At 31.1% G+C, this 15,512-nt stretch overlaps 1 protein-coding gene across 2 annotated transcripts in view; it reads right to left on the bottom strand.

Annotated features, from left to right (window-relative positions):
- LOC148604613 (C2 domain-containing protein 3-like) overlaps positions 1–15,512 on the bottom strand; it is a 30,934-nt gene that overhangs the window by 4,929 nt on the left and 10,493 nt on the right. The window contains exons 15-41 of one of the 2 annotated variants that reach the window (XM_088547503.1): positions 15,040–15,204; positions 14,495–14,702; positions 14,002–14,099; positions 13,673–13,802; positions 13,107–13,231; positions 12,310–12,411; positions 11,807–11,893; positions 11,292–11,396; positions 10,984–11,063; positions 10,223–10,284; positions 9,667–9,816; positions 9,246–9,371; positions 8,815–8,903; positions 8,097–8,234; positions 7,595–7,651; positions 7,251–7,337; positions 6,777–6,881; positions 6,330–6,510; positions 5,906–6,028; positions 5,414–5,650; positions 4,625–4,765; positions 4,002–4,113; positions 3,045–3,203; positions 2,423–2,522; positions 1,587–1,810; positions 642–798; positions 286–337 (exon numbers count right to left, since the gene is read on the bottom strand). In XM_088547503.1, the coding sequence (XP_088403629.1) occupies positions 286–337; positions 642–798; positions 1,587–1,810; positions 2,423–2,522; positions 3,045–3,203; positions 4,002–4,113; positions 4,625–4,765; positions 5,414–5,650; positions 5,906–6,028; positions 6,330–6,510; positions 6,777–6,881; positions 7,251–7,337; positions 7,595–7,651; positions 8,097–8,234; positions 8,815–8,903; positions 9,246–9,371; positions 9,667–9,816; positions 10,223–10,284; positions 10,984–11,063; positions 11,292–11,396; positions 11,807–11,893; positions 12,310–12,411; positions 13,107–13,231; positions 13,673–13,802; positions 14,002–14,099; positions 14,495–14,702; positions 15,040–15,204 (3,400 nt within the window). Of the gene's footprint in view, positions 1–285; positions 338–641; positions 799–1,586; positions 1,811–2,422; positions 2,523–3,044; positions 3,204–4,001; positions 4,114–4,624; positions 4,766–5,413; positions 5,651–5,905; positions 6,029–6,329; positions 6,511–6,776; positions 6,882–7,250; positions 7,338–7,594; positions 7,652–8,096; positions 8,235–8,814; positions 8,904–9,245; positions 9,375–9,666; positions 9,817–10,222; positions 10,285–10,983; positions 11,064–11,291; positions 11,397–11,806; positions 11,894–12,309; positions 12,412–13,106; positions 13,232–13,672; positions 13,803–14,001; positions 14,100–14,494; positions 14,703–15,039; positions 15,205–15,512 lie in introns of both variants that reach the window. The other variant, XM_088547502.1, reaches the window with a different exon arrangement.

Below are 15,512 nucleotides of genomic sequence, written 5' to 3' on the forward strand. Positions count from 1 at the left end.
GCCAAGATATAATATTTTGTAGAATTTATTCTGCCATTTACAGACCAACTGCTATAATACCCCAGAATTAGCACCCTGCAAAAATTAACCACTTTAAAGTATCAAGAAATATATTATTTGATGTTTACAGGACATCATATTTAAATGAGAATTATCTCATATCAATAACTACTACACTCAAGAAGAGTGGTACAAGTACATTTTACTTAGTGTTTTCAATTAGCACTTTCCTGTATACTTCTTTAGTCACCACAAAAATAGTTAATCATCCAGTTCTAGACTTACCAGGTTCTTTAGAAGCACCATGTGGTTTATGCCATACTTTAAATACTAAGTTCTGTAAAATAAAATAACTCTATTAGAATTCTAATAATCCAGCAATTTTATCATCCAATATGTATGTGTTCATGAAGATTTTTATTCAATCACATAGCCATTAAAAAACTAAGAGTACTTTTAGTTAAAAAGTGCACATTGAAAATCATTCACGGTTCTGAAAAGAAAAAAAAAGATTACTCCGAAATCACTTAGGGATAAATTACTCTAAAAAAATTTAATGTTCTGATTGTACCCAAAAAGTACAGTTACTACAATCTTGTATCAAATAGATATATTACACTACAGTAAATCTTCAAACCAACCTTATTCTCCTCATACAACATTTCAGTACTGAGTTTTGTTTCATGTTGATGGTCCCAGATTGGTGAATCAGAGTTATGGTACACAGATGTGTAGGAGGGATCTGATGACTCCCCTGTCTGGTATGACACATATGTATTAGGAAGACTTTCCTCAGTTCTGAAAGTAGGAATGCAATTATTTTTTAATTTGTTTACACAGCTGATAGAATATATAACGAAAACCAAACGAGATAACAGTATATTAACTGAGACAAGTCTGCTGCAAATCTTTTTCAACTACAAGCCTGAATGAAATAATTCTATATATTTTCCTATAAGTTTATGTAAATCATTTCGCTGACTTTCTACTAGCTTATAACAATTTTCAAGACACTCAGGCAAAATTGTAAAGAATAAAGACACAGACCGACAAACCAAAAAATAGTTAAAAATAACCTGTCAATATATTTTCATGTATATCATCCATATCTTTCAATGCAACTCCCTCCCCCATAAAAAAAACCAAAAACATATGTATTCTTCTAAATACTGCTTTATTACATTAATTCCTGAGAATATGCAAAGCTCCTTATAGTGATCTAACACTTCAAAAAGTTTCATGAGAATACATACAAAATAACTGCAGTTTTGAAGTTGAGATAGAAAATATCATAGCAATGGAAAATCGATTAAGTTGCTGATAAAAAGAAATAAGGGAGAATTGTGGACAATGTTGTGTTGAACAGATAGACTGAAACCTACAAACCCCAAAGTTTATTTTCAGAAATGTTCTATAGGGACCAGGAAAAATTGATTAAAGAAGAATGTTTTGTTGAAATGATGATTTAACTTAAGGTTGTTAATTAAGGTTAGAGTTAAAATAAATAAATAAATAAAAATAAATATCAAAATACAGAATAGGCAACTTATTTATTTTTCCCAGGTCTGTTACTCATATACTCATACCTGGATTTATCCACGATATGAGGTAAGTGTAATGCCCTGTCTATAGATATAGCTACACTGAAGGTCGGAGGAGGAGGAGGTAGTTCCTGTACCACACTGAGATTGGATTTCTTTAATTTTTCCTTCTTTGGGCTAGACAACTGGTGGAAGCTGTCATTAGGATCATAATCAGGATCTTCCTCTATTGACTTTTCCAGTTCTTCAAGGTCATCGTCAGATTCACCCTGAAAAATGAATAAAGTATAAGAATGAATATCATAAATGAAAATCTGATTATAATGGAAACCATTCAGAAATAAATTACATTTAGAAGAGTACCATGATTTTAGTGGAAATAAAAAAAAAACAAAATAAACATGGGTACAATCTTTTAAGCACACACATTTCCATATCAGCAATCAGCATGTGTATGTGTATCATGTGTATTCAACATGTCATCATGTATGAGTTGTGTCATCATGTTTAGATTTTCTATTATATATTGAGGTATACATAGTACATGAACTTTAAAGTTTTGCAGCAGAATAGGCTGGTTTAAAGAAAGAAACATTAATGACTTGATTCTAATATGATAAATGCAAACAAAAACAAAACACTTGGTTAATTAATGATTTAAGCGAACTACATCTTGTTCATGCTCACTTCTCCCATTTATCTTTGACAGGGAGCAGCTTTATTAATAGATTACTTAAACAATAATGTCAATATTGTTACTTTTCAAACAGAATTTACTTAACTTCTTCTTGTCATCAACTTCTAGATTAGGCCATAGACAAGACATAATATAATCATGAAGTATATCTCATTGCTTTACAAACTAAGGTTATGAAACTCACCTGTCGTACTGGACCAAACTTAGGTTTGGATGTTACATGAGCTCTGATGAAAGCACCACCAAGGCTAGAGGCACCTGGCTTGTACATAGGATACATTCCACTGCCATAAAAATAAAAAAAACCATTTATTCATATCATTAAGTTATTAATTTTAGCTATTATTTTTCATTGTTATGAATTTATTCTTTTGAGCAAGAAATTTTCTAGTGATACTGCAACTAATCATTAGTTTAATAAGGTGCCTGTATAAAGATTTATTGCCAATAGTAGTGACACTTACATGTTATAAGTGGATAAAAATTGTTAAAAAAGCCCATATTTTATAATCCTGAAATACATAAATACAAATCACAGCACATCATTATCATGCAATTGTTAGTCAAAACCACCTGTATTCAGAAATAAACTGTCTTAAAGACGATGACTTTAATATCCTTATGTAGTGCATTCAATGTAAAATTAACCTGTAGATAAAGATGACCTGCCTTATGTGACCTTGATTTTGCTCTCCTTTGGAAGGTCACTTCAGACAGGTTTCATTGAATATGATGAATGATAAACACCTCCAAGGTACCAGTTCATAGTTAATCTGTAAAACTTTGTATGGTATTTAAAGAATTACCTTATTCTATGTTGTTTTCTTCTCTGATCATTCAGTGACTCAAGATCAATGTAAATTGTTCCTATCAACTTATCTCTGTGTTGAGGTTTGTTTTTGTTGTGTTTTCTACTGCCATAGGTCACCCATAACTGTATTTCTAACTTCTCTTCCCTGAGATACCTGTAAACAAGAAAATTAACACTCTGTAAATAATAATAATGTAGCCTTACATTTGTAGGAGTGATCATTCCACCTGTATGGAAGAATATCAACGGTTTAATAAATAATAATAATAAAAAAAACCTTGCTAGATTGATTGAACATGACAGTAATTCAATGAAATAAAAAAGTTAAATGAGTTTTTTAAAACTAATTAAACAAACTGAACGTAACTTAAACAATGTAATAGGCAAATTTGTGTAACCTAAGGAAAGTTTCCACTATCCTTGTTCTTCTACAGTTATTCAAATTCTGTTCTATATTAATGTTTCCATGATGGTATCAAAATGTAACAGTATTGTCAAGTTTTTAACATTTTCCATGAAAATGATAAGTAAAATGTTCAAAAACATCTTGATTACTATAAAAGTACTATTGTTTGTGAGGTACCAATTTTTGTGGATTTTGTGGGTAAGGTAAACCCCTAAATTTGATTCCCAACAAAAAGGATTATTTACTTTAAATAATATGACAGGACCATTACAACCACAAAGCCAAGAATCCATTAACTTGTGCTTTTCTTCTAAACCATAAAAAGTGATACCCATATCATATATATATATATATATATATATATATATATATATATATATATATCTATATATCTATATATATATATATATATATATATATATATCTATATATATATATATATATATATATATATATATATATAAGTACTTTCACATTAATTCCTTTTTGATCAATGAGAAAACACTGATAAGCATAAAAAAAATTAATTTAAGTAGCCACACTTACCATTTGAAAGGTGACGTGACAGGAATATTAAAACAATGGTTGTGGTTTAACAGACCAATCATATAGCCTTCGCTATTTACACTCATCTGGACTATCTTAGATACAATAGCACCTGTAAAATATTATAAATATTTGGACAAATTTAAAACACCTATAAATCATGGTGAGGGAAAGGATATGCTAGGAACAATTTGATGTTCTGTTTCAATACTTATGTACTAACTAAAGTTTCATGATAATATGACAACTATACTATACAGATGTTGGTAAAGTCTCACAGTTATTGTAATGATTATTTTCTATGCTACACAGCCATACTGATATTTAAATTCTCATTCTTTAAAAGAGACTAAAAAATTGAAATCTCTTCTTTAAAAAAAATCAATGTTACTGTAAAACATACTGTATTTTGTTTATTATTAAGTAGTGCCAATAATTATGGAATACAACATATCCAAGTTTGATGGTAATCTGATAAAAAATGAAAGCTGCATCCAGTTGACATGGTGATGACAAACAAATGAACTGACTGAGGGATTGACCAGTCATAAGCATTCTATCCTCTCAATCTTTCATTACCTGGAGTATTTAAAAAAAAATTAAAACAAGTAACATAAACCTACCTTTATCATAAAACTTATATCTGACATAACATCTGGCTGACTTGTCAAGACTGTTCTGTCCAGTAATTAGAGCGTTCTGTACAGGAAAACATGCTTGGTCTACTGATACTGTAATGTTTTGGAAACGCCCACTTCCCTCATCTGAAAATAATAATGTAACTTGAGAAGTGAAACCTTGGGTTAAAAGTACTGTACAGGAACCAAAAACATCTTCAGAAAGTAAAAAAAAATATGACATAAGCATTGTTTAAGAAATAAAAAAAGGAAATACTAAGATAGAATTTGTATATGTATATAAAGCACCTAAGTCAAACACAGTGTATAAAGGCTGCATAATAAGTATGGCATGATAAGGACTTCATATTTACTACTGTATGCATATAGCTACATTCCTTCATATCTTTGCAAATTAATTTGCAAAACTTTGTGTAATGAGTTCAATATCTAGGGAGAGACATTATGAATCTAACACCATTGAGAATGCAAAAAAAGGAAATTTAATACTTCTAAGAGTGTTTCAGATTTTCTAGTCATGAATTTATTAAAATGTATCATTGTTTTATCTCACCCATAGGTAAGGCAAGGATATCTCATATGGTTAAAATTTGTATAGTGAGAAAGCTGAATTTTCAGCATATCTTATTCACTTCCCCTCTTTCATTTCTATACATGTAAATAAAAAAAGTCATGAAGTATGAAACTAATTGCAGAAAGATAGGGGAAACAATCCCAAACACCTTGATTCACATGCAAAAGGGAGATAATTACACCTTTCTTTCTATTCCATACCTTCACTCTCCCAGACTTCCTCTTCCTCTATATTGAGTTCTATAGGAGACCACCCAATGCCTCTTGCAGTATGTATTACTCTTTCTCTGTCATTGTGGTGAGCAAACTTTATTGCAAGTTCCAGGCCACCTACCACTCTTTCTAGACCTCTTTTAGAGCCATAATTCTCCTCTGAATTTGTGCTATCTTTATTCCAACCTGCTGGTGGAGAGTTTACAGGGAACCAACCATTTATACCTAAAATTTACAAGGTTAAATGGTCTCACAATATAAATCTTGACTAAACAAATCCCTGTAACAACAGTTAGTGACTCCTATTTTTGCATAACAATCATTTCTTCATTTTTTTTCTTAGAAAATGAATTTTTGTCTTGAAGTAGTAGAAATTTCAAACTATGCCCAGAAGTGTGATAACTGCAGTAATACAATTTATATAATTTTATATGCATATTAATTATATTGAATGTCAATCCAGATGTATGTTTTCCTTACCTGTCCTTTGTACCAGCAATGATGCCAGAGACAGAGTTACAGTCCCTAACAAAACATCACTAGTTTTACCCAGTTGTCTGCCCTTGATTCCCTTCTCCACTTCCTGTAATTGTCTGTCAAAATCTGTGTAAATAATTGTTATGTTAATCAATTACATAATAATGAACATTTATAATAGAGGACTTCAAAGAACAAAGTCAATGAGCTTCCAATTGTCACTGAGAAATAGAAAAAAATATAATTAAGAAATATATCATCATACTACCACACTATATGTAATATTAACCTGAATTGCCTATCCCCTTTTAAGATCGAGAAAAAAACTTTCTTCGGTTATTGATAGTGAAATAAAATATATTCTTCTAATCCTATAATTAACTGTACTGATTCTGTATGAAAGATTATAGTATTCCAATTTTCCCACCTGATGTCAATCCAGGAATTTGGTGCCATACTTCCAATGTTATTTCTCCAGATTCTAAAATTTCTGCCAGTGTCATAGCATCACTGTCTGATTCTGTCCATAATAAAGGACATGGAAAATCCATGTGGTGCGAAAACTCAGGACAGAACGATCTGGCTACAGTTCTTGTAATTCTCTCATCCTAAAAAATTGCAATGTAAAAAAAAACTGGTTTAAAGCAAAAAAAAAAAAGAAAGTTTGCACTTTAAACATTTTTATAACCTGACTACATAATACTGTCAAAAAAAAAAAAGAACTCTTTAGTTATCATTTAAAATCATTGACATTAGGAAATACTATAAAAAAAAAAATAAAAAAAAAGAAATAGAATGAATGGTATGAGCTCGAAGGTCCATAGATTTTTTTTGTGCAAAATCCAAACTCTATAACACTGTTTATGTTACTTACCTGTTTCTGAAGGAAGGAAAGTCTGACTTTCACATAAGAATTTACACCTATTTCAGCTGGGTATTGCATTCCTGTATCAAGACGAGCTATAGCTTCAGCTGCAGCCTGTTAATATAAAAGATACACATTAATAGATTTACGTTAAAATAATCCTATCGTATCACTAAATTGCAAAAATAATCTAAAAGCAATTTAAATACAAATACATCTTAATGCAAGATAAAATATACCCTTAAGACTTGAAAACAGTACAATATTTTGTCAAGATGATATTTATCAAACTGATTTAGACACTTTGAATTTAGACCTGATGGGTTGAAGATATTTAATGCCTGGTTGAAAACAATGGTTTACAGTTGGGCTTCAGACTAGTAAATAAATCAAGTGCAATTTAATGTTGTCCATGTTGATAGAATCTATTACCTATACATCCAAAACTATGTTTATGTCGTTTACCGGCCAATAATAAAGTACCTTGAGTCCTGATGCTCTGTTCACACTGACTGAGATACAAACTTGGCAGTCACTCATATTCTTCTGTAAAGCTGCATTCGATTCCGACTACAAAAAAAAAAATGTCTTGAGTTTTATTTTTTTTTACACGAGAAATGCATGTAATACTAACAAAATATATTTAATTTGACATCTTACAGTCAGAAATCTTAAATAAACAGTAATGGATTAAATAAAGTTATGAACACCAGTCTTTTATGCCAAAACTTTAACACCAATAAACTATAAAGCATCTTTAAAGACAAAATTCAGTAAGCTTGTACATTGGTAGGTGCTAGGATATTTTTCTTGAAATAAGTAAATACCTGTATAGTATTGGTCTTGTAATGTATTGTGACATCTAACAAACCAGATTCCTTCATCTGAAACAAGTGAGTAAATATATAAATTCCTCAACTACATGTATGCTTATAATCATGTTCAATTTTAAAAATTCATCTAAAATTTATAACAATTCCAAGCTTTTTTAACCAACCATCACAATTTCTTTTTCAGTATCAAAAGCTAAGCTATTAGTAATCTTTATTTAAAAACTTTTGATCATTAGCACATAATCTTTCAATAATTCGGACAACATCTCAAATTTTCTACACATCAAAAATGTTAAATTTTTTTTAAGTGCCTAATCCATGTTTTATAATAAGAATATATTATTCTTTCGAACTACATAACTACATTTAACAAATTTTTTCAAGATGCTGGAATCCCATTTATACCAGTTTTAACCTGAATAAGAAAAGCAAAGGGAGGTAAAATTTGGCTATTCATCTAATCGCAAAAGGTTTGTCCCAAGAAAAAAGTAATTACCTTAGACCGAGCTTCCTGATCTTTCTGTTCTGTTTCAGAACCCACTTGTATCAACGGTAAGGAGAAAGTCTGTACAGATGGTTCACCTCTCTTCTGCATGGTTACCATAGCACATAACTTGGCAAGTGGCAAGTTGGTCTGTAAATATAAATTGTGATATTGTAATACATACATGTTAAAACTATGACATTTTTCCAAAGATGTATCAATTGAAATAGGAAATGCACTTCACATTAAAATTAATGAAACAATTTATGTACTTAGCACCCATATGTTAAGTGTCTGAATTGGTGAAAATTATAACCTTTATATTCTAAATTTCATACATGTGTTAACCAGGGAAAAGGGCTCAGCTTGAAATAATGTCTTTGGAAAATAGTAACATTTTATTTTTACATACTCATTCAAAGAATTCTACAACTGTGAAAGAGTCAAAAAAGAAAGACCTAAAACTAGAATTAAAATGGCTATGGTGAATATGTCAGAGACAAAAACCCCACTGAATGAAAAATGTCAGCTCAAGGCCACCCATGGGTCTTCAAATAATGACAAGGACACCCTCCCACAACAGGGCCGACTGCAACTGGCCCAAAAATGGACCTTTTAGTTTTGATTTCAAAATGTAATACGTTGTTTTTACCTATGTACAGATAACATTGATGATATCAAAGGTCAAAATTTGCTACATGTAACCTTGACAACCCAATGTTAATGTTACCTTAGCAACACACTGGTCCCTGACATTAGGATGATAATATCTACACCAAACTTCATACGGTAAACCACCACCTCCGCTGTCGGCACATGCTGCAAGAAAAAATAAATTGCTGCTAAAATCTGAATTTAAAAAACATGATTAATCAATGAGGACTCACATCCTTCACATTACTAGTAGGCTTCAAATATCTGACAAAATCTGATTTACAATTTTTTTGTGTGCAATATTTACTCATGTTCTAATTATAGTTACAGGTCTGGTTCAATGATTTCTATTTGGGTGCACAGATTCCAATCATTTTTTTTTTAATATTTTTTTCAGAAAAACACAGATCTAATACAGGAAAGATATTTTTTCTAAGCAGAGTGCCTACCTTTCATATTTGGAAAACCTAATTAATGATTATATCTAATATATCTAGGAATATATACCTGTAAGTAGTTCCCTCTGTACTGGGGTACCTAATGGGAGAATTAATCTGTGTCTTGTTACATCATTAAAGGTTGGATCAGGAATACACAATGTAGTGGCACTCCTGTAAGACTTCATACCAGGTACTGCTGTAATTTGTAAAACAATCTTGGTACCAGTAAATTAATAGTATTTATAGTATCATGATTTCTGTTAGAATGGTGTGGTTGGTTTAATTTTCAATTTTCATGTTTTAAATCATTTTCGAACTTAATGGTAGCTATGCTTTTTTTTTATTTGAAATTAAAGGGATTGAGTTGTTATATGTTTTTAATCTTGAATTAGATTTGGCACTTATTAAACATAGTTTCTTTGGTAAATACCATCGTAATTTTCAAATTCCTCCTCTGTAGTTAAAGTCACAAACAATAAATAACTTACCATGTTTGAAAACTGGTCCACCCTGGATCTGATTGTTGGCTTGAGCTGGGAAATGATACTGTACAAAACAATCAGCTTCACCCCATATCATGTTCTCAAAGGCATTCAACCCTCTCAGGCCCTCAATTACTACCTCAAATATATGCTCCACTGAAAGGAAATTTTTAAAATTAACACTTTTTACATTTGATCCCTAATCATACTAGGCTTTAAAATTTTGAACTTCTTCAAATGTGAGTGTGCTACCAACAAAACATGGCATTTTTCATATTCAATCCCATACATTACAAATAACAGCCCTCTTAAAGAATATCATACTTAATATCTATATAACAAGTCTATTCTAAAGTGAATATTTGTTACTGAAGGGCATCAATTTTCGTTACTTTGCAAAATGTCATTGTTGTTTTTGGTGTGTTGAATTCAGCCACTTACATTCTCAAAGGAACTCTTTCATAACATTTGTGACTGAATTCATGTTTTAATCAACCAAGAAATGGGTACCCCACTAACGTGCAACTTCCACCATACAGGCAAGACAAAGATTAAAACTTACCAACAGATTCTGTACCTATATGGGGCTGACTTATGGGTCCATCCTGGTGATGCATGTCTTTTCTACAATCATAAATATACACATTCAATATACAGTGCAAGGAAAATCAAGGGAACCAGCATTTGGATGATATTCATAAGAATATAATAAAAGGATTACAACTAGACAGGAAAATTGACATACACAATATGAAACAAGAAATGCTGTGGGCAAGCCCACAAAGAGAATACTCCAACTTCAAATGGACCTAAATGTAAAACCCTTGTTGGATTTATCTCCCTTTGGAGTCATCCAACAGTAATTATATTCCTTAATATAGAGGAAAACTATGACATAGTGAATAATTTTGTTCTCAATGTGCAGATAGATATACAATAAAGATCCACAAGTTCATGATGATGACTTGAATCTTGTAGCAACATAAACCTGTGTCAAAACCAAGGATTTTTATGGTACAAAATTTTAGTAGTTTTTTTTATAACCAATTATATTAAATTGCAGCAATTGCAATTTAAGTTCTCAATTAGGAATTTTCCCCATTATAATGTGGACTTTTTTACAGTTTACAGAAGTTTTAATCTGACTTAGCTCTTAAGAACAAATTTTGCAGAGCAGTTGCCCAGCGTGAGAGACTTTGGTACTTGTACTGGTAGAACACAACAAGTATGTAGACCTACAATTTTTACAGGTATTTGAAAAGTACATGAATATTTAAGGTCAACTCATTCACACAAAGTTTCTTCATACAGGTATAAATTTACCTTTCCAGATAATGTTGTGGTCTGTCAGGTAAATGGTTGGCAGATAAACCATCTACTTTAATTCTCTGTAGGGCAGCAACCTGACAAATAAATAAATAAAATTATTTCTTACTGACAATAAGATCATGTAATTGTCATCTTACAAGGGCATTTACATAACCTCAATGATTTGACTTTAGCACACAACTAGGTTTTATTTTTCAGCATAGAATTTTTAATATTCATGTACATGCATTGAACAATGAAGCAGACTAAAAAAGCAACATGAGTGTTCCCTTCAAATTCGAAAGTATGTGACAATACAATACCTGTTCTGCAGATCCCATGGCTAGACAGATCTGTAACTGACCAAACTGTGAACCATTCAAAGGATTTACAATAGGGAGGTAGTTATCTACAGCTATTACAGGGAACTATAAGTATAAAAAAGACCTTGTGTTAAACATACTGATAAAAACACTGCAATGGTAGTAATTTACACTCAAAAGCAAACAAAGAAATAATTAATGGCAGTCTTGAAGATGTACCCAACTTGCACACAGGTAAAGCATAGGCACACGATGGTTGATACATGTAATTGCTTTTAACACTAAATGGTTGTAAATCCTCCTCAATTTTACCTATCTTACATTCCCTCCATTAGATGACAGACCTAATGACTATTTCAAGTTAAGTTTTACCTTTTCATTAGACAAGGTTTTTACAAATAAAAGCATTATAATTTGAATATCAATTAGTCTTACTATTTTTGATTTTGTCAAGATAATCATCAATTCATTTGACCTTAAAGACCTTAAAATTAAGAATAAGATATAGGACTAACTTGTGACTTTAGTAGAGTATTTGCTATCTTCTTATCCCTGAATGACATGTAAAACTGGTGTAAACTGATCTTTACAATACCAATCAGCTGAAACATACAGACAGACAGATATAAAACATGTTCTAGTTTTATTGTCATTATAAAATTTATGTGGAATATCAGTCACGTGTCTACTTCAATTTATAAAACATTATACTGTATGAGATGCTATCATATAAATTTTACATATTTTTATACCATTACATTGATGTAAGTATTGAACTCCTAACTTCATTTAACACTTATAAATTAAGTGTTTGGATAAATAAATTCTTCAATCAATCATTTCATATACAACAAATATTTAATCCGTGGACATTAAATATTGCATCTTGTTACCATCTACTATTCAACAACATTAAAGCATTTACCTACAACCAAAAATACAAGTATAACTGCATGAAATACATGTATGTTGTATTTGACAGGCATTACTTATGATAAATACTACAGCTAATACCAACCTGATCATTTTCTGCAGAGGTCTTTTTATCCCAGACCTCTATAACCATAAAATTATTCTTCATCCTCTCCAGTAATGCTGTTGACATCAGCATTGGAGCAACCTATAATATTCCAACATGACAATTTACACCCTCATGTAAATACAAAATATTTATGAGCCACTTGGCTGGTATTTCTAGAAAAGAAGAGGACACCTATCCTTCAAGTCCATGCTGTAAGTTTTTTTTGTGAAGCCCAGGTTTCTCATTTACCTTTGTTTCTTTGGATGCATTTTTTTTTGTTCTTTCATATTCTTTGATGTGTGTTTCTACTTTCATTGTCTGGTCTTTGTCTCTGAATTGCGTTTTTTTTTTAATCAATGTACTAATCAAGGTATTACCATGGGCAATATTTTTAGTAAAGTTAAAATTTAAAAAAATATGCCACACATCTTGTCAAATTATTGGGTTTGGTTATTCAGTATCACAGATGTAAAGATAGATGTACAATTCTACAAAGTTATATCAAAAATATGACTTCATCAGCAGTCTATTAGAGTGTTTGCACCTTAAGAAAATTTAAACCATCCACCAATGTTCCATAGTTCTAAACAAATTTTCCACTGCCTCTAACATGTTACAAAATTTCAATACTAATTAAATAAAAGAACAGCGTTCCAATGTCCCCTGCGAAAAAAAAAGTGCGGAAAATGTGGAAGGATGGACGGGCGCCCAGCATTTCCATGTCCCCTCGTGACACGCCCAAGCAAGGGACAATAATGCCTATCAAAGCTTATATGCTGACATTATAAACAAACCTGTGAGAAGTTGAAGAGTGGATCAAATGTTCCCCAGCATACATTGGAATGAACAGAGTCATCACACCAAAACATTCTACATGCAAGGTATGTATTTCTTACACTCATATCCCTGGCCTTAACACCTACAATTATCAATGAACACTTATTAAAATCTAATATATCATATGATATAATAACATAATGCACCATGATTAAAAATTACATTTGTCATAATTATAGACTTTTTGGTAAACCCGGACTTTTAATGATTTCTGTGGATGGTAACAGCCATAATACACCTGTATATGATTAATCTGAAATATTTTCATTGCTTTAGTCCTGACATTGAAGAGATCTATTTAACACTGCATTCTATGGCATTTGTTATATTTCAAATATTCACATACTCAAAAATATTTAGCCATTAAAATGTGTTGATCCTGACCTCTGACCTTGTTGAACTGGAATAGCCCAAATATATACCAGTTTTGCTAAGTAAAATGGTAACAATGGAGCTTGATATCTGTGATCATTTAAATATACAGAGGCAATATCTGTAAAAGTGCATTTACTTTAAAATTTACCTGGTGGAGATAAGGCATTGGGTTGGGGTGGAAATACTGGATGCCTTTTCATTGATACTAGTGATGGTATGCCCTGCGTTGAAATGTTTCTACCCTCAGATACCAGTAACAATGTGTGTAAAGTGACATGCTGGAAGAAATGAATCGATTCAAATATTATATTGAAAGTCTCAGTTGTAATAATTATTTATGCAAAAAATCTATGAACATTTATGTTCCATATTTTTTAAAACCAATTAATTGATATGTGGAAATGTGTTCACTTGAAAGAATCTTTTAAAAATTAATTGGTTTACAGTAGTCTCTGATACAACTAAAACATACAATACCTCATAATCTGTGTATTGGGGTTGATAACTGATTTCTTTTGGCACTTGTTGAACACCTTGTGTCATGGGAGTGTTAGATATTACTGGTGGAGCTGTACCTGCATGCATATAAATATGTTTCATGTATCAAGCAGGATTGCCTAATGATATGTGTTCAGAAAATTAATTCACAAAAATAGCCATTAGTATTGATGTCAAGTTCTTTACCTATTCAAAAATTGTTTTCAAATAAAAAAAATTGCAGTACACATGATGACATTATCTAACATTTACAAAAAATAATAAACTGTAATCTACCAACAAGTTAAATACCCAGAAGAGTGTCAGAATAACAAGGCATTATTACCATAAATTTAGAGATCAGAGCATTGACTCATTGATCAGATTTGTCAACAAACTGCAAATGTAGTACATCAAAATAACAGCTGAATTAGTTGCAGCATTAAAAACACCTCAATAATACCTTAATATTCAAAAGGTTTTTTATACTTACTAGTTTGTATATTAGGTTGTGCTGTTAAATGCTTTGGTTCTGGCTGTGTGTGAATTACGTTTTGTGAGGGTGCTGGTGGTGGACGAGGCTTTGAGGGAGCTGGGGCAGGAATTGGCACAATCTTGGTTTTCCCTGACATCTCTGCAAGTTTGGTCCTTGCAAGGTGTGTTGAGAAGTCTTTACTATCAGATGCTAATTCAATAGACACCTGTAATGGAAGAATTTCAGACACGTAATCATACCACAATGTACTTATCAAGGTGTCAAAAGGTCAAAACCACATACATTATCATATATATAGACCAGAGAAATTTTATCATAAAATGAAATTCAATACTATGAAGCAACTTTTCTCATGGACACATTTTTGAAAATTTTTAAAGAAAACTACAATTTCCAAGAATACTAAATTTTACCACTAATAAAAATGTAGGTGTGTGAAAAGAATTAAATACATCAAGGATTCAGGACAAATATTTCCAGCAAAATTTTTGCAATCTCAATTTTATTGCATTTAAAGTGATTAATAGTAACACTTAACATACCTTTAAATTGCCATACAGGCCATCCATGTCACTTTTATGGACTGACGAGTTGATGGAAGAGTTTTTGTTGGTAGATTCTCTGACCTCTAGTTCTTTGTCAACAAACAGTGATTCTGATTTTAACACAGACTTCATTGGAATACCACAACTTCCAATCAATGAGGGCTGAAAAAATCATGAGTTTAATTAACAAAGGAAACCATCTCCTTAATTCATGTACATACATTAAATATATTTAAAACATATAAGCATGCAATACAAGTAAATAGTTCTGCTAACATTTATATGTGTTCCCTTTTTTTAATCATCAAAGATCTGATAATATATCTTATAAAAAGTCATTTAAATCCTTTTATTGTATTTTTCAATTTTATTATGATTTTTGGAGAAATAGACAAATAGAGGTACATTTTCATCAAAGAAGAGATTAGATTAAAAAAAATTAAGATTTTCATCTCATTTGAGACATAGTT

Source organism: Perna viridis, chromosome 10 (assembly GCF_037379345.1).
Source record: "Perna viridis isolate PV_CMFRI_1.1 ecotype Kerala chromosome 10, ASM3737934v1, whole genome shotgun sequence".
In the NCBI taxonomy this organism is placed as follows: Eukaryota; Metazoa; Mollusca; class Bivalvia; order Mytilida; family Mytilidae; genus Perna; species Perna viridis.